This window comes from Lepisma saccharinum, chromosome 9 (assembly GCF_977018435.1).
Source record: "Lepisma saccharinum chromosome 9, izLepSacc3.1, whole genome shotgun sequence".
Taxonomy (NCBI): domain Eukaryota; kingdom Metazoa; phylum Arthropoda; class Insecta; order Zygentoma; family Lepismatidae; genus Lepisma; species Lepisma saccharinum.
Genome location: NC_139237.1, coordinates 71,761,742 through 71,781,374, shown reverse-complemented (window position 1 = coordinate 71,781,374; position 19,633 = coordinate 71,761,742). Strand labels below are relative to the sequence as shown.

Sequence of the window (19,633 nt, the reverse complement as noted above, 5' to 3'; positions counted from 1 at the left end):
CGCACCGCGAACGCAAAGAAGCAATCACCATGCAGATAAGGACGTAAAGTAGAGTCTAGCCTCAATTTTCGCTTAAAAACCTTTTGTGAATAGTTTGTGCGGCATTTATCGGTTCATAAGTTTTGAAACATTGCACATCAGCTGACGATAAACAACGTGAGGAAAAATTTGCCCGCCGAATTAGCAACGACCAATAAATGATTATAATGTTAAAAATAACGCTTTTTTCATGGACAAAAAAGTGATCCTCAGCTTGAAAAATCTTCCGCTATGCATATGAGGTAAGTAGCAATGATTTTTATTTGAAAACAAACGAGTTTAATGTGTCTCCGGCTTATACTACTGTTACCAACGATCGGAACTTGGGACTCCACAATCGATTAGTACGTCCGTTCAAACGAGACACATCAAATAAGTATAATATTATTGCAATATTTTGTGTTGTCAGGTAGTGTTATTAAAAAATAAAGCGTTGTAAACATTATTTTCGACCTCGATATACTTCAATTCCTTCTGGCAAATTTAATGACCTCTAAAATTGGTCCTTGCACTTCATGAAACACTAAATTTCATTAAGTATGAAAACAGCACCTCATTATATACTTACTATCTACAAAATCTTTGCAATCTTCTTTCAATTCACTAGTTTGTTGCGTAACTTCAGGTTCAAGGACTCGTATTTTATTCAATTCATCGAAGTACAGGCCTGTTTTTGCAAGTGAATCCGCCATTTTTCCAATCCTAACATGATTGCCAGTTGCTATTCCTAATTCATTTGTAAACAAAATGTTCACCATCCACTGAGAAGAAAAGACGTCAGTTAGTTTTGTTTTAATCGTGTTTATTTATTTTGATCGAATGTCGTTTGGTAATGACTCTAAATGTTATGAATTTGAACTATGATTCGGTTCCTCTGAGTGTGTTGTAATTATGTAGCAAAGTCCTGTTAGTTAGTGGTAACTTACATTATGGTTAGTGTTAACTCTAAGCTGAAGTGAAACACTGGAACAGAATAAAAGATGGCTATGTTGTTGTAAACGGTGTAGTGATTTATCCATTAGTAATCTATATCTCATGTTAGCAGGTTTTATTTTCTTTTGACTTGTGATTACGATAAATTAGTATCATCAAGGTACTAGTCAAGATATTGCCACAAGATAATAGTGATCCTTTTGTTCCACAAAAATTTGTAGCCTAATTCCAAAAGGAAGTACGATTTCAACTGTGACATAACTAAAGAGAAAACTTCACCCATCGAAAAACATTTTATGGTAACAGTTAAACCAGAACATTATATTTGCAGCAATGTCGGGAGATCATAGAACAGTAATTAATGGAAATCCGTCGCAGTACGTAAAACTTAACGTAGGAGGTTCCTTGCATTACACCACGATTGGGACGCTGACAAAACATGACACGATGTTACGAGCTATGTTTAGTGGACGTATGGAAGTTTTAACCGATTCTGAAGGTAAGAACATAACGCTGCGTGCTAAAAATTCGCATTGTGCCCGATTTTTTGGTAACAGTTTGATATAGCCAAAACCCATTTCACTCGTCCATTTCGTCTTTTTTTACATTCGAAGGATAGTAAACATTTACCGTACTTTCTTATGTAAAATGTAAGAAATCCGTTTCTGCTATACGAAAGTGTTACCAATAGTTAAAATTGTCATGTTCTGGGAAAACAATGGTGGCGTTGGAAACACTGACCAGGGTTTATGTCTTCGAATGCACGGAAAATTTGGTTCATGTAGTCGAAGGTAATGGAGGCAAGAGCTTTTGTGCATCGCAGAGACATTAATATAGAAAAATACATGTTTTACTGGCCGAATAAATTGAACGAAGGGAGAAAACACTTCCACCGAAACTCAGTTCCATAAGTACTTTCTCCTGTAACTTGAAGAAATGTGTTTTGCCTATATCAAACTGTTACCAAAATTACAATTATTTCAGTGATTATATTACTACTTCTGTACGGTCCCAACACCTCTCAGTCATTTATTTCGTCATTTTTAACATTCGTACTTACGTATTCTGCATTGCGAAAGATTCTTGAAGGTGGGATTTGGCTTCTTTCACGAAAATAATTTCAATTTTTCACATTACGAGTAATTATTGAGGAAGAAATCCAACTAAAAGAAGTACAAGAGGCAATTAAATCCTTAGAAACTGGTAAAACACCAGGTTGGGATAATATACATCCAGAATTTATAAAATATGGAGGAAAGGAAATAGAAAAATGGATATGGGACTTATACAGACTAATATAGGCAACAGAGAGAATACCAAAAGATTGGGAACAGAATGTAATAATTCCTATACATAAAAAAGGAAGTACCCTCGATTGCTCAAACTATAGAGCAATATGCTTAGTGCCAGTGGCCCAGAAACTATATTCACACATTATAGAAAAAAGATTAAGGCAACAAGTGGAAGATAAATTGGAAGAAGCAAGCAGGTTTCAGGCCTCATCGTCAAACTCAAGATCTAATCTTCTCCCTGAGGAACGCAATAGAGAAGATACTAAGCAGAGGAGGGGAAATATTTACAGTTTTTATTGACTTAAAGTCTGCCTTCGACAGAGTACCAAGAGGACAAATATGGAAGGCCCTTCATCAGTTCCAAGTAACGTCAAAACTGACTAGAATAATTCAAAGTCTATATAAGAACGTTAAAGGAACGGTTAGAATAAATGTACAATCCTCCAAGGAATTTAACATGGGAAAAGGTGTAAAACAAGGTGACGGACTTAGTCCTCTTCTTTTTATATTATTCATGGATCAAATTATAAAGCAATGCAAAAGAAGAACAAGAAAATGTAAAATTGGAAATTATAAGATGAAACCGGTATGGGTACAAACATTAGTATACGCTGATGATATTGTTCTCCTAGCAAAAGAAAGCAACAGCCTACAAAATGCTGTCCTAGAGTGGGGCTGATGCAATGTTAGCAAGATGAAAGTCATGCACTTCACTAAACAAGAACCAGCAAGGATGCGCATTCATTGGAATAATTAGACCTTAGAACAAGTAGAACAGTTTGAATATTTAGGAACCATACTAACTGCGGATGGGAAAATGGACTCTGAAATTAATCACAGAATTCAGAAAGCAAATAATCTGTACTATAATATTAGTAACACCATTATAGGTAAAAAGGAGATTAGTAAAGAAACAAAAATGAAAATATATAAAACAGTCTATCTCCCCACGCTATTATATGAATCAGAAAGCTGGATAATGCAAACTAAATTGGAGAGCAGACTTACTGCTACTGAAATGAAATTCTTAAGAAAAACTGTAGGAAAGACAAGGAGAGATATGATATGAAACACAACAATAAGAAGAGAATGCCTGAATCAGGAACCACTGATTGAAATCATCGAGAAGAGGGAATTAGGCTGGCTGGGACATCTTATTAGGATGGAGGAAGAGCGTAAACCGGAACAAATATTTGAGGCCCGACCAGAAGGAAAGAGAGGAAGGGGACGACCCAGGTTGAACTGGAACCAGTACATTTATGGACTGGCACAGAAGAGAGGGAAGACACCGGACGAAGTGAAAAGACTGGCACAGGATAGAACTTCTTTTAAGAAGTGGCTGAAAGGACCCGACGCCTAAGTGGGCATAAGGGAGAAGAAGAAGAGTAATTATTGTTCTTCCTTTTTTCGCTTCCATAACACACAATATGGCGAGCGCAGCTTGACTACCCTAGTGGATCATCAGTGGGTATGCAATGTGTCCAACCTTAATAACCGCTTAGCCCCAAAAACCATTCACGGTTAGGTTAGGCAAACAGTTAAAATTTTGGGTCCTTGTAATATCAGGATTGTATATTTCGTTTCTTCATCTTCTTGCAAAACAACGGCGTGGTTGGAAACACTGACAGGGGGTTACTTCATCGCAACATCCAGTTCACGGAAGCAAATAAGAGCAACAGCAATTGTGCGTCGGAGAGATATTTTTCTGGAGAAACGCATAAATTCCTGGTCAAATACATTCCATGACGAAAGAAAATACACGAACTTTAGAAATGCTACAGAAACTCATTCACATAAGTAATTTCTTCTGTAAAAATGAAGAAATCCGTTGGGACCATACGGAAGTGTTACCTTATATTTGTATGACACTGTCTGTTGCAACGTGAGGTGCTTAATGACAATAAAGAATTTTAGGTAAAATTTTACAATACCGGACACGGCTGTAATTTCTATCCTACTTCTTATACTCACAAAATACGTAGTTCCGATGAAGTATCTGAGGTTAACATGTGGGGGTGATGTGTTGATATTGTTATTTGACGTGCAGAAATTGTATAATAAACTTTTCACTTACCGCAATCGTTCTCCGCATATGAAATCTGAATTCTGAAATCTTCCGGTAAATAATGAGCAATCGTGCATTGTCGGTTGTGATCACAGGCCACACACACCATTCACGCATAGCCCCAAAAACCATTCACGGTAAGGCTAGATTAGGTTAGCTTAGGTTAGGCAAACATAGTTAAAATTTGGGGTTGTAATTTCGTTTGTTAAGGTATGGGAAACACAAATCTTCCGGTAAATAATGAGTTCTACACTTCACCCCCAAATATTAACTGCAGATTCGTGATTAGGAGCCCAAAATCATTAAGTATGCGAAATATGAACAAAATCGGGGAATGGTCCGGTATTGTAAAATTGCTCCAAATTTTATTCTATTCTGTTAGGTATGCACTATCTAAAACCAATAAAAGTAATTGTAGTGAGACTAGCTAGGTTGGTCTCGTAAGAGATAGGGAAGGATGAGGAATAAGATAAAGGTAAAAGTGTGTGTGTGTCGGAGGGAGGGGTTTATGAAAGGACCCTCTTACAAAGGAAAGAGCCAGAAGATGTGTGTTTTTTATTAACCAAACTTTGCAGTTTTATGTGAGAGTAAGAAACATTTTCCCTTGTAATGTTAAAGAGTAGTATTCTTGTACATTCCGAAAACTATAGGTTAAAAGTTTACTATCCACAAACACATTTCTTCATTTTTACAGAAGAAACTACTTACGGAAATTAGTTTCTCTAGCATTGTTGAACATCTGGAAGGTGTTTTCTGTCATGTGGGAATGTGTCATAGCGGAAAAATTATTTTTGTTGAAAATTAATTTTCTGATGCACAATAGCCTTTGCCGCGTACACCTTCGTAGATCATGGCAGGTCGTGATTGTGTTTTGTCGATGTTCATTGTGTATGCAGTGTTTCCAACCTTCTGTGTTTCCAACCAAAAATACAAACATAGTAAAATCCATTGAACCATTCACGATAGCCCCAAGAAACATTACGTAAGGTTAGGTTAGGTTCAGTTATGTTAGGCAAACATAGTTAAATGAATTTTAACTATGTTTGACTATCCTAACTAAACCTAACCTAACTAGTTACACGGATTTTAACTATGTTTGCCTAACCTAACCATACGGAATGTGTCTTGGGGCTATCGTCATTCAATGCATTTGAACTATGTTTGTATTTTTTCGGTTAAGAAGGTTGGAAACACTGCATACCCAATAAAAATCGACAAAAGACAAGCACGACGTGCGATGATCTACCAAGATGTACGTGCCATATTGTGTCTTACGGAAGCGCAAAAAAACGAAAAGAAAGAGGTACTCGTAATGTGAAAAATGAAATTACTTTGATCAGAAAAAAACGTGAATACACCTTAAAGAATGTTCCGCGAAGCAAATACTTAAGTACGAATGTTAAAAGTGACTAAACAAAGAAGTTACACATGTTTGCGGATAGTAAACTTTTACCGTTAGTAGATGTTTCCACATCTAAACACATTTGGTACTAGTTTACTATCCTTTGGACAGATTTCTTCATTTCTAGAGAAGAAACTACTTACCATAATAAGTTCCTGTAGTATTGTCTAACATCTGGAAGGTGTTTTGTGTGATGTGGGAATGTTTCATAGCGGAAATTCAACCATTGACGCATAGCCCCACGAACCATTTCCGGTAAGGTTAGGTTAGGTAGGGTCACAATAGGTTACAATAGTTAAAAATTGGTTTCGAAAAAAATATGCGTAGCCCCACACACCATTCTCACATAGCCCCACAAACCATTGACACATAGCCCCACAAACCATTTGCGGAAACGTACGTTCTTCAGTTACAAAAATGCTTTTTAACAAAGAAAAATTGATCAAAAAACGTGAATACAAGTTAAAAAATGATCCGCGAAGCAGATAGGTAAGTATAAACGTCAAAAATTGCCGAAACTCAGAAGGTATAGGTGTCCGAACGATAGTAAACATTTAGCACACATTTTAGAGCTGAGACCAAGCACACTTTTAGCATATAAAATTTTCAAGTGCAGCAACTTTGAAAACTTAGCCTTTGGCTTACAAAAAAATAATTCACCATTCGGACGAAAAATCCAAGTTCCTTAAAATAAATTCATGCTTGGACTAAATAATGACATGTTTACACATATTTTTACTTTTCAGGATGGATATTGATTGACAGATGTGGAAAGCATTTTGGGACCATCTTGAATTTCTTACGTGATGGAAGTGTACCGTTGCCAGACAACAGCAAAGACATAGCAGAGCTCCATGGAGAGGCTAAGTATTACTGCATAGCAGGACTTGCAGAGTCATGCGAACAGGCTTTGGTGAAGAAGGAAAGAGAGTTGGAAGCAATTTGTAAAGTACCACTAATCACATCGCAAAAGGAAGAGCAACTGCTTGTTACTTCAACAACAAAGGTGGGTGGTATTTTGGATTTCAACAATATTAAACCTACGAGGTATCTTTTGGAAAGTAATAAAACACATACATTTTGAAATTTGTGTGTTTACTCACTAAATATATTCACAGTATAAAAAGTATAAAAAACTTACGTGTAACGTCATGTAATTTTACATTCTATATTCCAATACCTTTTTTTTTTTTACCTAATCCTGGATTTATTTATATATATGACGAAGTATTTTATTTACTGATAAGAAAACCTGAAGAAGCGAAGCATAGCTTCACGAAACGTCGTTTGCAAGGATTGTTACGACTATTATAGTCACTCACGTAAGTTTTTTATACTTTTTAAACTGTGAATAAAACACATATGGGGCATTCAATGAAAAGTTGTCCTACTCCATGTAAATAACAAAATTAATCTGAAAAGTATTCTTGTATCTAAGTACATTAAGGTAAAAATATTTGTGAATGCATATAATTTGAATATGTCACCAACAAATATTATCAGCATCTGATTCCCAGACAATTAAGTCAAAATTTGCTACACTTTCATTAATGCTTTTCATGCATTATGGCTATGCCATCACACTCAGGTTTTTTTTCATTTGTTAGCAGACACCGCAAAGTACTTCATAATTCTATTCATTATCAATATTTTAGTCCAATCTCATGTCTAGAACCTTACATTTTGTGTGTGAAATGTCACATGTGTAACGCTGACAGACCTGGCAGTCTCGAAGAACATACAAAAGTCAGTGAAGGCAACCTATGACTTAATGAAAGTTGTGGGAAAATGAGTGAATATTATACAGGGTGTTTCAAAATGATCTGAACAAGAAAAAATAGTCCCATGAGCAATGCAACCTAATCACCGAATGAATATCCTGTGAAATACTTTCAAACACATACTTAAGTTTCTTTGAAACGGTCCCAGTAGTTCTAAATTCTGCTGCCAGGTACCAGGCTGACCTGTTGTAAAATGGCTGCCAGTGATGATGAGAAAGCTTTCTGCGAGAGTAGATCGGTCATGAGCATGCAACGTCAGTTTCATACACGATTTCATGAAGACCCACCACCAAAGAACTCTTGCATTAGTGCAATACTGCAAATTATTGATGACAACATTCTGAAACATGGTGAAATGTGTCTGGATGGAGTAAGATTACCGTATTGACATGTGCAGAGTAAAGAAGGGATATAAAATGACATTTTGGTTTTAAATTTGTGAATATAATCCTAAATTTGATTTTAAAAACTACTCTTATTACTCAAAATAAACATATCCCTTCTAGTAGCACATTTATGTAGTTACTATAGTATTAAGTTTATTCCTGTATAAAGGGGCCCATTTTTGCTTCTCAAATATTTACTGCAGAATTAATCAATTTTCCATGAATTTTGTAACTCTCAGGATAATTCAAACTTCAGAAAGTGTCTCATCAGTAAGAAACTAAATTTCGTGTTTAAGAGTCTATTTTGCATTTAGCAGTTCATTATGTGACAAAACTGATTAGGAAAATGCACCCCACACATTTCAGAAACATTAAAAATTAACATTTCAACATGTTATTTTACATTTAATGTTTCTGTCAAAAATGTCAGTCATCTATCCACTTGTTCAAAGTATGGACTGTACTGTCATCAATATTTTCATTTTCTTTGTTAATCCAAATATTTCAGTGTTGCATGTAATGTTAACTTTCTTTCAACTTGTGGAAACATCAAACTACTGAACTATTTGTCTTGGCAATTGACTGGTACGAAGGAGTTTTGTCTTTATATAATTTTGTGAATGCCATTTTAGTGATATAATTTGCATGGTTTTCTTTGAATGAAACTTGAACTGTATTCCTTCTCTCTTGCAGCCAGTTGTCAAGCTACTAATCAACAGACACAATAACAAGTATTCTTATACCAGGTAAGTGACTGCAAATATGTATTTTTTTATTTTTCGTATTTTACATCACCTTGCCAAACCATTCAACATAAGTTGTCGCAAGATGCAACTAGAATTTTTGATTTTGCGCCTATGTAAATTTTTCAAGTTGCCACTTTTGATGAATAGTCAAATCATGAGTACTGACTGGACACATTATTGCCTGAGATTACTCAACCCAGGAATTGGATTATGAAAGTTTAAAAGTATTAACTGTTCCCCTTCTAATTCTTCATCCAGTGAAACTATTCTCATTGCATTTATCTTTTGTACATCTTACAAGCGTGAATCTAAAAATATTTTATCAGTAGCATTGAAATGTTTCGAAAATTACTGCTTCACCATAATATGTGACAATGGTGTACTGGTAAACACCTGTATACGATTATCCCTCTACACGGTGGCTCAGTCGGTAACACATCTGACTACTATGCTAAAGGTCTCGGGTTCGATCCCCAGCCGGTTCAAATGCGGGAACTTTTCTAACGGAAGCGGCCCCGGTGCCCACCCGGCATCGAATGACATGGGTACCTGGGGGGTAAAGGCATTCAGGGCATGATGCTGATCACATCACCTCCACTCACGACCGGATCAAGAAAGTGTGGGTTGTTACCGCCAAACCCCGTATACGCCTTCATGGCATGGTGCTAAGCACAGAGGAACACTTTACCTTTATCACATTATTAATATTTGACAACACTCGTGAGAGAATTACGAGAAAATTGAGTCAAACTGTGACTCAAAATTAACTCAAAAGCATCAGTGTTACATAGCTTCAATTAAATCTGGAGTTAGCATTAGAAGATGAACCTTCAAAACTAAAAGTGGTGAGTTGGCAGGTTTTTCATCACACTAATATTACAGCTGGAAAAAAAAATAGGGGCAAAGACTTTTCAATTTGCTCTGGTATACAGGTTTCTGTACTAGACAAGATATAAGTCCAGAGTTGTTGGTGTTTGAAAATATTAGCACTATACATCATGTTTTTATCCCTTCAAAAATGTACGTTTCTCACATCAATGGGTTAATACAGTGGCTCTGTTTTTAGCCTTCCTATATTTTCTTTTCAATAATGACAGTAAGAAATCTGCAAATGTCAGTTTTTAATGGTTTATTTTGTGCTGTCCTTTATATTCTGGTTATTAAGGCTAAGCTGGACCTTTAGCCATTTTCAGAAGTTCCTCTCTTTCAAAAATCGCTATGTTCTGAAACATTACATCTGCTTAAAATTATTTGAATCTTTGTGTAGTTTGCTTTCGCTGTTGTCTAGATACCTGCAATAGTTTCGTGGCTATGTAAAACTTCTGCACGGGATTTTGATCTCCTGCCTGTCTTCCACAATGCATACCAGTTGGGACAACTCAGTCATTGTGAATGCTTGATGACAAACACAACCTTGTGCAAGTAGTTTTTTTTTTATTTATTTCCCTGTAGATGGCAACTGGTAAAAACAGTTTGTATACCGCCAATAGATAACATCTAACAGCAGTTTGACGTCAGTCATGCATCGAATGTACAGGTGTACGTCAAACTGCCATTAACACAGAATTCCACAAGCGTACATTCATATGTCATTTAGCCTTGAAGGGTTAAGCTTCCTATTTATGTGGCATAAAAAGATGTTTAAGTAAATAATAATTTTTAAGAACTGTGAATCATTATTACTTATGCACATAAAATGTATCCAACCCCCAATAAACGTAATAAAAATAAACATATTTTGTACCAAAAAGTCAGGAAATTTCAGTTGGCAATAAAAGTGTGCCCTGTTGGAACTTTGACAAAGACAAAAACACAACTATTTTTTCCAAGGATTATTTATTTGCATGAATATATTAGATTTCCTTATTTTCCAGCACATCAGATGACAATCTCCTTAAAAATATTGAATTGTTCGACAAGTTGTCTCTGAGGTTCAGTAAGAGAGTGCTGTTTATCAAAGATGTTATTGGATCGAACGAAATCTGCTGCTGGACTTTCTACGGCCATGGCAAGAAGGTGGCTGAAGTGTGCTGCACTTCCATTGTATACGCAACCGACAAGAAACACACAAAGGTAAGACATACTTGTTGCAAATACCAAATCCAAATTTCATTGCAACAGTAGATGTATATTTCAGCAAGAAATAAGTGAAGAAAATTTGCGCAGAAGAATGGAAAGTAAGCTTATCAGAGTAAATTACCTATCTCTGCATAACTGCCAAACAGATATCTTTAGATGCAATGTATATTTCAGGTTTAAATTCAGTATATGAAATGAAATTTTATGATACTGTGGCACATGTTTTGCATTTGATTATATTCCGGTTTAGCACAGGGCTAGGAAAGATATCAGTTTAAGAACTTTTCTTTTTCCAGGCAGTCAGTCATCCAACATACACAAGAGAGGTTGTTTTTTATGCTTCTGAATGATTCTACTCTGCTACGAGGGTCACTATTTATATTTTGAGCCTTGGCAAACACTGATTGAAGTTAGGCGCAATTTGACGTTTGCACGGAATCGTCTGGCATTATTGACCATAACCTACTTCAAATGTTTTGTCAATAGCTTCATTTGTGTTGTTTATGTTGCCTTGGAGATTGCGCGACAACAATAAAATGGAATTAACTCGTGAACATTTTCGTGGGATGATTTTTTACGATTTTCGACGTGGATTATCAAGACAAGAGTGCATCGATCAACTTACTTCCACATTTGGCGATGAAGCCCCATCCTTTGCCACTGTGAAACGCTGGTATAACGAATTTAATCGTGGCCGCCATTCGCTCACCAAGGAAATTCACCAAGGTCGTCCAACATCAGTTGTTGTTCAAGAAAACATTGATGCTGTGCAAAACCTAATACTGCAAGATCATCATGTGACATACTGTGAGATTGAGGCAACCATTGGCATTAGTTCCACCAGCATATATAAAATATTACATGATCATTTAGCTGTGAGAAAGGTATGTTCTCGTTGGATCCCACACAATTTGACAAAAACTCAAAAAGACGCTCGCGTCAATTGGTGCAAACAATTGCTCAATAAATACAATCGTGGTGCTTCAAAAGACCTATATAAGATTGTAACAGGTGACGAATCATGGGTATATGCATATGAGCCGGAACGTAAACAGCAGTCGACTGTATGGGTGTTTCAACATGAACCCAATCCAACAAAAGTTGTTCGTGCTTGAAGCACATCGAAACAAATGGTCGCCTGTTTTTTCGGGAAAACTGGTCATGTGGCAACTGTGCCTTTAGAGGAACGTAGAACGGTCAACTCTGAATGGTACACAACAATTTGTTTGCCAGAGATCTTCGGTCAAATACGGAAAACAAACAAACGCCGTCGGATCATTCTTCATCAAGACAATAACAGCTGTCACACATCTCGTCTAACAACCGACTTTATGAACAGTCAAAAAATCGAATAGATGGGTCATCCGCCGTACAGTCCTGATTTGGCACCCAATGACTTCTTCTTGTTCCCGAATGTCAAGAATAAATTGCGTGGACAACGATTTTCGTCGGCGGAAGATGCCGTTGATGCGTTCAAAAACCATATTATGGAGGTGTCTCAAGAAGATTGGAAAAACTGCTTTGACAAATGGTTCGAACGAATGCAAAAGTGGATTGACCATAAAGGAGAATACTTCGAAAAACAATAAAGCAGTTTTCAATGCCAAATTCCTGTTTTTTCATTGTTAGGCTCAAAATATGAATAGTGACCCTCGTAATGTGCAACAGTGCTCGCACTACGGTAATAAAATTTGGAGTGGTATGAACCTCCATACTGTAGTATTTGTGCACCAAATCTGGAGTCAAACTTTTTTTATTTTTTTTTATTTCATGCCTAACATGCTTTGTTGCCAAACTCAAACTTTCACCAGTAGTATTTTCCACAGCTTTGTTACAATAATGGTCATTTCCACTGTATTCATGCAGTTTGTCACTTATATTCGTTTCAGACTTACAAATTTCAAAATAGAGCTTTGCTGCGACATTTTTGCTTCTCATCAAATAACACAATTCATTTATATGTGCTCGTGCTCCTGCAGCCAACATCAAATGAATGGAACTTAGAGTAACTCCTCTAAGAATCCAACACTTCTTTAACTGTTGTTCCAGTCACTCCCATGTAAGATGTCTATAATGTATTCTGTGTACTCAGTTGGTTCCGAAAAGGGGTGCCTGGCCAACTTGGATCATTTTCAGAATGTGACGAACTTGCCAATTAAAATCTCTGAACCTAGATTACTTTCATATGCATTCCTTTTCTACTGAAAGAGTAACCAACCGTGAGTAACCCCAGAGCAACAAGGTTAGTAACTCTGCCAAACTGACCAATGTGCATCTTCTTATTTTTCCAGTAGAAGCTCTTGTGTGCTTTGTAATGAGATAACAGCATTAGGTAACAGGTTGCCAATACAACATGAAGATAAGAATGCTCGTAATTAACAGTTCCAAAACCATGGTAAAAATTGGATGTGACATGATGTCCAGCATGTGTGTTTTGTGCATCACAGAAATTTGGGTGTAAATTTCGTGCACTTGTGCGAACCCTTTCTATGGAGGGTACCATGCAGCATGCACGATTCTTAATGAGCAATTTAAAACACCCTAATGGGACAACACTTAAATAATGCAATTTGCCTCTTCATGCTGTTGAAAACATTGTTTGCATGGAATCTTCTTTCTCTAGTGGAGTGACTGACAATCCCCCCTCTCCTCTTCCCATATTTTCAGAACTCACCCTCAAGTTCTTGGTCCAAGACTTGAAAGTCTGAATTTTATGCATTAAGGACAGATGCATAACTCTTATGTTAATTGATGAGTTCACCACGTTTCATTAATCAGCTACATGGCTTTGAATATAATGGTACCGTATTTCAACATGTAATCTTCACAGATTTATGCAATTTTTTTTTTTTATTTTTTTTTTATAAAAGTGGGGTGCAACTGTTACGTAAATCTTTTTTCACCAGTCTCGCGCCAGCTTTTCAGTTACTGAAAACTGTTTTTCCTCAGCTCTGTTCCAACGCCGCTGTGCATTGAAAACAATCACTTTCATTTTGTCTAGAGGATATTTGATGAATTATTTAAAATTGTCAAAGTGTATTTTTTTATGTTAATGATAAGTCATGAAATTCGTATTTTGAACATGTCAGTAATTGTGGTTCTTCTTCTGTGCCTGCGGAAGCCTGTAATATAAAATAGACAGCGATAGACACTTTTTTTAAAAACTGCTATATTTATTTCCTACATTTCAACAAACATTATGTTGCATTGGATGTTTTAAAAGTACATCCAGTGTGAAACGAACATTTCTAGTTTTCATAAATGTGCCATGCAATGTTATTCTGTGTGTGATAATTAGGCCCTTTATTCTAACAGGTGGAGTTTCCAGAAGCAAGAATCTATGAAGAGACTCTAAATGCATTACTGTATGAGAATCTCAATGGACCTGACCAAGAACTAATGCAGGCCACTTCTACAAGGGGTGCGGTCGCGGCCATGTCTTCGTACACCAGCGACGAAGAGGAGGAACGAACTGGTTTGGCTAGACTTAGATCTAATAAACACAACAACGTGTAGATGGGTAACAATTGCTTATAATTAATAATGTTACCATTTCCAAGACCAAAGACACCAATTCATATTTTTAAAGAATGTCTATTCTTTTATGGTACTATGTAATATATAATATACATCACTATAAGGTCTGTAATAATCTGTTATGATTTGTTTTAAGACAATGCTTCAAGATAAGACTGTTGTATTTTAATGTATTTTCTGTACAGTTAAAGTATTATTAGTCAAGGGGCCTAGATATAATGATATTGCGTATACTATTTTCTATGGGAATTAGCTGCAGTCTGGCAACAACCATTGTAAAAATGTTGCCAGTTATTCTTTAAAGAGAACCATTGTTTACTATTTTCAACAAGACCACTTAACAGCTGCCAATTTTTGTATCAAAATTAATTATAGTGCCAATGTAGATTTTGCATGCCCAAGTTATGTAATGTTTAAAGTGGAATTACCAGCTACAGTACATTTGAATTGTCATTAAACTCATCTCATTCGATATATTTATAACTTCCTTCATTAGTTTTATTCCAGTTCAACAAATATCTGTTTCTTAAACATGCTCAGAAATTGTCTTTGGGGTGTGTATTGATGATCAGAGAAGCAAATTTTCTGTTTTGGATATTGTTACAGATATTATTCTTGCTATTGTCTTGCATCATGAATTCAGTATAAATGTCCAAATCTCATGTTGCATACTTATTTTAAAATTATTTTCAGCAAAAACGCATAAAGCTAGGAAGTATTGCAGTGTTGAAGATAAAATATTGAAAATTGTTTGTAATATTTCAAAAAATATTGAAAATTGTTTGTAATATTTCAAAAATTATGTTTGTTTGTCTTACCTGTATAAAACCTGAAGCATAGAACACAGCATACACCTATATAGGAGAACCTCGATTATATGTTTTTCAGGGACTGAGAACATGCAACTTACAAAGTGAGAAATGTATAATCTGGGAAAATTTTATAACACTTTATTTACTTTATTCGGATCAGAAAAGTAAGATGTGTAAGGCAGGAAATTTAAAATCGGGAGATGTAAAATTATGTCTCCACTATAGTTAAAAATTATGTTTGTATATACATATACACACTTCTCTTCAATTAACCACATATTGTTCTTCGAGAAATAACCAATTGAAATATATATATGAGGGAATAATCAGTCAGATTGAACATTTTTTTTATTACACCTCTGCACTAAACTTTATTAACCTCTTTGTTTATTTAAATTTGCGAAATTTTTCTCTTTTCTTTGTTGCCTGATAACATTAAATTGTTATGAAGGAGAAAAATGTTTCGATTAATAATACACCTTATTCATGAGATATGAACAACATGATAACCTTGTAAAAGAGATAAAGTATTAAAATTCCAATGTAAGCAATGATGGTCTAAACAAAAAATCTTTTATTTTGTTCTGAAACTTACACAAGACTTGAATATGAATGTATTACAAAATGTATTTTTGTTTATTATATTATGTATTGTGTGAATACAGTGTCTAACTTGTATTGTCAGTTGTGATGTCGAATGAGTATGTGTCATTCCATCAGAAGTAATGTGCGTGTGTGTATATATTTTTCTGCATTCTAATGAAAATTGTGTGTATTTAAAATAATGTATGTGTTGACAAAGGTGTGAAATTGTATGTGGTTGGTTCAGTCAAGCTTGTACGAGAGAAATTTGTGTGGTAAAGTGAAACAGTATTAAATGTGTACATGTATGTGTATATACATATAAATTATGTGCATAATATATTATTATTTTCTCATGCAAGCATAGGGAAGTGCATGTGTTCTCTGAATGTTTGAAGGTGTCAGATGTGAGATATTTCTTTCAGGTACGTATATCTTTCTTCAGTTGGAGCATAAGGTGAAGATATGTTGCAAACATTTCCTAGTTCTCTATCTTTAAATCATGACTTCATCTCCTCCTCTTTTCTATTATTCCTGTGGTCTTTGGTTCAATTACCCAATACTTTCATGCGGGTAACCATGTGTCCTTTCAAGTGGAAATGGAAGAACTTCATTTTCTCATGATATCTATAGTTTGCCCTTACTCCCATCAGATTAATACTTTGGAACAGGTTGCTGATTACATGACATCAACTGTAATCCAAACCAAGAATGTGTAAAGCCTTTTTTTCTTCAATGCCTTTAATGTTCAGTGCACAATCGAGGTTACATTGGTGGAGCAACATGATGTTCATCCAGTTTGATTTCCGAGTGAAGGGGAAAAAATCATTGTCATTGTTTCAACTGAAGAACACTTGAACGTCCATCCCAAATTAATACTTGCCTTTTTCCTGTGTGCATGTTGGCTCTACAAATGAAAGGTCAGGAGTAAGTCAGCACAGTAAAATGAGCTATCGATGGTCATAGGACCTAGGAAACATACTTGGGACACTAGTTAATACATGACACTTGGAGTCTGGAGTGATCTAGTCTGCCATTAGCTGTAGAAATGCAAGTCGTGTTTTGGGATGAAGGAAATGTTTTTTTTCTGGTACATATCTCCCTTAATAGAAATAATACTGTGGCTATATTTTTGTCATTATATTGAAAAATATTTGTTAGTTCATCATTTTTTAAAAAAAAAAAGTTTTAGATAATCCAAAAGAGAAAGCAGGAATGATGCCGACAATTACTTCTATGCTGGTAGTGTGCTAGATAATTTCATCTTGAGTGGAAATTAGGGTGTAAACAAGAACACCAATTTGGGAATATTTTTTTTCATAAAATTGTGACAACAGTAGTATTTTCTGAACAGTTGTCTTTTGTGGTACATAATCCCATTGCTAGACTGCAAATGATTTGCAACTAGTTTCTTTAGTATTGCCAGGGATGCAATTTTCACCCAGGCGAGGTGCATTGTTGGCACTCCCCAATAAAAACCTTGATCATATTGTATATTTATGGTTTTAAATAAGAAAAATAACAGCTTTATTTCTTAAAATACTTTGTATTGCTGTTAAATAATATGTTATTATATGTATGTAATTTAATACCTACATAATATCAAAATAAGATGATTGTAGAACACTTCTTACGTCACGTGTCAGCAACACATTTGTTAAAACATTAAAATCACACACTAACAGCACGATAAAAACACTTCGGAGTTCTTCCAAGTTTTCGACTCCTTCACGGAGTCATCTTCAGGCGTGGTCGAGCAGCCCTGAAGATGACTCCGTGAAGGAGTCGAAAGCTTGCAAGAACTCCGAAGTGTTTTTATCGTGCTGTTAGTGTGTGATTTTAATGTTTTAACAAATATCAAAATAAGAATAATAGCTTAAATTGCTACATGATTTTGCAATTTATTTATTATGTTATGCAGCAGGAACTTCAATTAATTCTTGTCCACACAAATAAAACTCTCTTATAAACAAATAGCTATGTGTACATAATCAAAAATGGCACCACCCAAGGAGAAGCCTGAGAAGCCTGGCCCTGAAGCCAACCCTGAGTATTGCAAAATATATATACATTTTTTTTTACGATCTGTTGAATGATTTTCAACTAGATTCTGTAAGATTATAGGTAGACAGTGGCACTATATCCTAGAATTTTTCTATTCATTTTTGTTTATTGTGGGGACCTCGAAGTTTCGCTAATTAAAATATTTTAAAAGGAAAAAAAAATCCTTTCTTTTCTGCTTCTAACTGGACTTGCTAGGAGGTGAGATGATGTGATTTTACTTCTTGTGAAACCCTGGACCTTTACATAAATTAAGCAAGCTGCAACTTTCTACATCAAATAGTTCTGATACTATACAACCCAGTAGAAGTTAACTAACATTATAGTGTTGTCCGGAATTATTTAATGTCTGGAAAAATTGGGGAAAAATGTTTTGTGAAAATGGGTAGGATCCTATATGTGTTCAATCATTCTGTAATGGACTGATGATTTCCTATGGCATCAGTTCCCAAGTTTTCCCCTCTATAGTGCTGAATATTATTATTACATTACACTTTGACATGTGTGAGAGTTGTACTCATTGTACTTAAGGGTATATAGAGACTCACGGTACAATCTGCCAGCATTTTTTCATAAATTCTGCAGTGCTTATACCAAAGCTTAAATCAAGTGGCAGTTTAACCTAAATTTTCCGTCACTGTTGAGTTCGCCCATATATCTAGAAATGATTTAGGTACACTTTCCTCCCCTCAACAGACTTCCCCTCCCTTTCCCTTCAAATTATTATTATTTTTTTTTTTACAGTGAATGTCCTAATGCCTCCTTACCATAGATACTCCAGCACTGCGTATGCTGTCTATGATTATTTTGAACATTTAGTTTGTTTCCATACTCTATGGTTAGAGTTAAATGAATAAGAACACACCTTTTTTTTCTTACACAAATATAGAATAATTCCATGTAGCTTTTATCTGAAAATAAAAGTTATTCACGTATTGATTTTGGTGACTCACTTTCACCTTAAAACAGTCCAAGTATAACAAAGCGTATGACCAATTTATAAAATTTAATTAGAATGTCAATCAACAGCCTTCTGTGAATGGTCACAGTGAGTTGCCAAAATTGATAAGCAAGTAAAATAATTTTGTCGCAAATGTTGCATGAATTATTATACATTTGTGTAAGAAGTGGATTTAAACACTTACTGTATCTCTAGATGATTACTAAATCTAATTAACTTTTGTTTTCTGTTCAAACAACGTGAGGTGTTACCATATTCTGAAGAAGCTGTCTTAACTTGTTCTATTTAAAGGAAGTGTATACTGTAAGTGTGCATTTTAATTCATGTGAGAACACAGGAAGATTTTATTCTATATAAATATGTGATATTGTGATATTAGAGAATTATATTTTAACAATGATTAGTGGTAACAGAAGGTGACTTAACACATGTGTCAATCTAAATAAATATTTGTAATGTTCGAGTTAAACTTGGTGTATTGATGATCTAGAATTTAGCAAATTGTATATTATGATAAAGTTGGATTAGTAATATTTTATGCAAGACCTTTGTGTAAGATTATTTTCTCAGTTGAGCCTAATTCACTGGTGATGTAGTATTGGCCTACTTAATTTACAATGAAAAGTCCAGATAAGGGGCATTAAGCAGTGTTTTGTTTTCAATGTAAATATATTTGTGATGGACAAAAATAGTGTGCTAAAAGACAAGTGATATGTGAGTGAATTAAGAAGTTCCATGAAAGAAAGTTTATGCCATGTAAATGTGAATTGATTGACGTATGCAATTGTGAGATGGTTGTAAGTATGAAGTTCCTCTTTTTTTCTTTAATGCTTCGAATGTTGCTTTATGTTTTTGTTGTTGTTATTTCTTATCCTCAGTTCTTTTCGATTTGAAATAATTGTGTAATTAATTATGCTGTCAGTTTCTGAATAAAACAAACTGGTTGATGAATATTAA

General features: G+C 35.1%; 2 protein-coding genes across 2 annotated transcripts in view; one reads left to right on the top strand and one right to left on the bottom strand.

The window, feature by feature from the left end:
- IFT20 (intraflagellar transport 20) overlaps positions 1-1,001 on the bottom strand; it is a 12,250-nt gene extending 11,249 nt beyond the window's left edge. Inside the window, exon 1 of the mRNA XM_083128391.1 lies at positions 608-1,001. Coding sequence (XP_082984517.1) covers positions 608-797 — 190 coding nt within the window. The 5' untranslated portion in view covers positions 798-1,001. The remainder of the gene's footprint in view (positions 1-607) is intronic.
- LOC145992133 (BTB/POZ domain-containing adapter for CUL3-mediated RhoA degradation protein 3) lies at positions 894-19,633 on the top strand. Its single transcript, XM_083128390.1, has 5 exons — positions 894-1,471; positions 6,478-6,737; positions 8,592-8,644; positions 10,519-10,717; positions 14,039-19,633. Exons 1-5 carry the CDS (start codon positions 1,306-1,308, stop codon positions 14,237-14,239), a joined length of 879 nt encoding a protein of 292 aa, XP_082984516.1. The 5' UTR covers positions 894-1,305; the 3' UTR covers positions 14,240-19,633.

Excerpts from the sequence above, each read along its gene's own strand:
- LOC145992133 (XM_083128390.1), top strand. The coding sequence starts at position 1,306 with ATGTCGGGAGATCATAGAACAGTAATTAATGGAAATCCGTCGCAGTAC. Across the intron at positions 6,738-8,591 it reads TTGTTACTTCAACAACAAAG|CCAGTTGTCAAGCTACTAAT; the intron begins GTGGGTGGTATT and ends TCTCTCTTGCAG. Across the intron at positions 10,718-14,038 it reads CCGACAAGAAACACACAAAG|GTGGAGTTTCCAGAAGCAAG; the intron begins GTAAGACATACT and ends TTATTCTAACAG.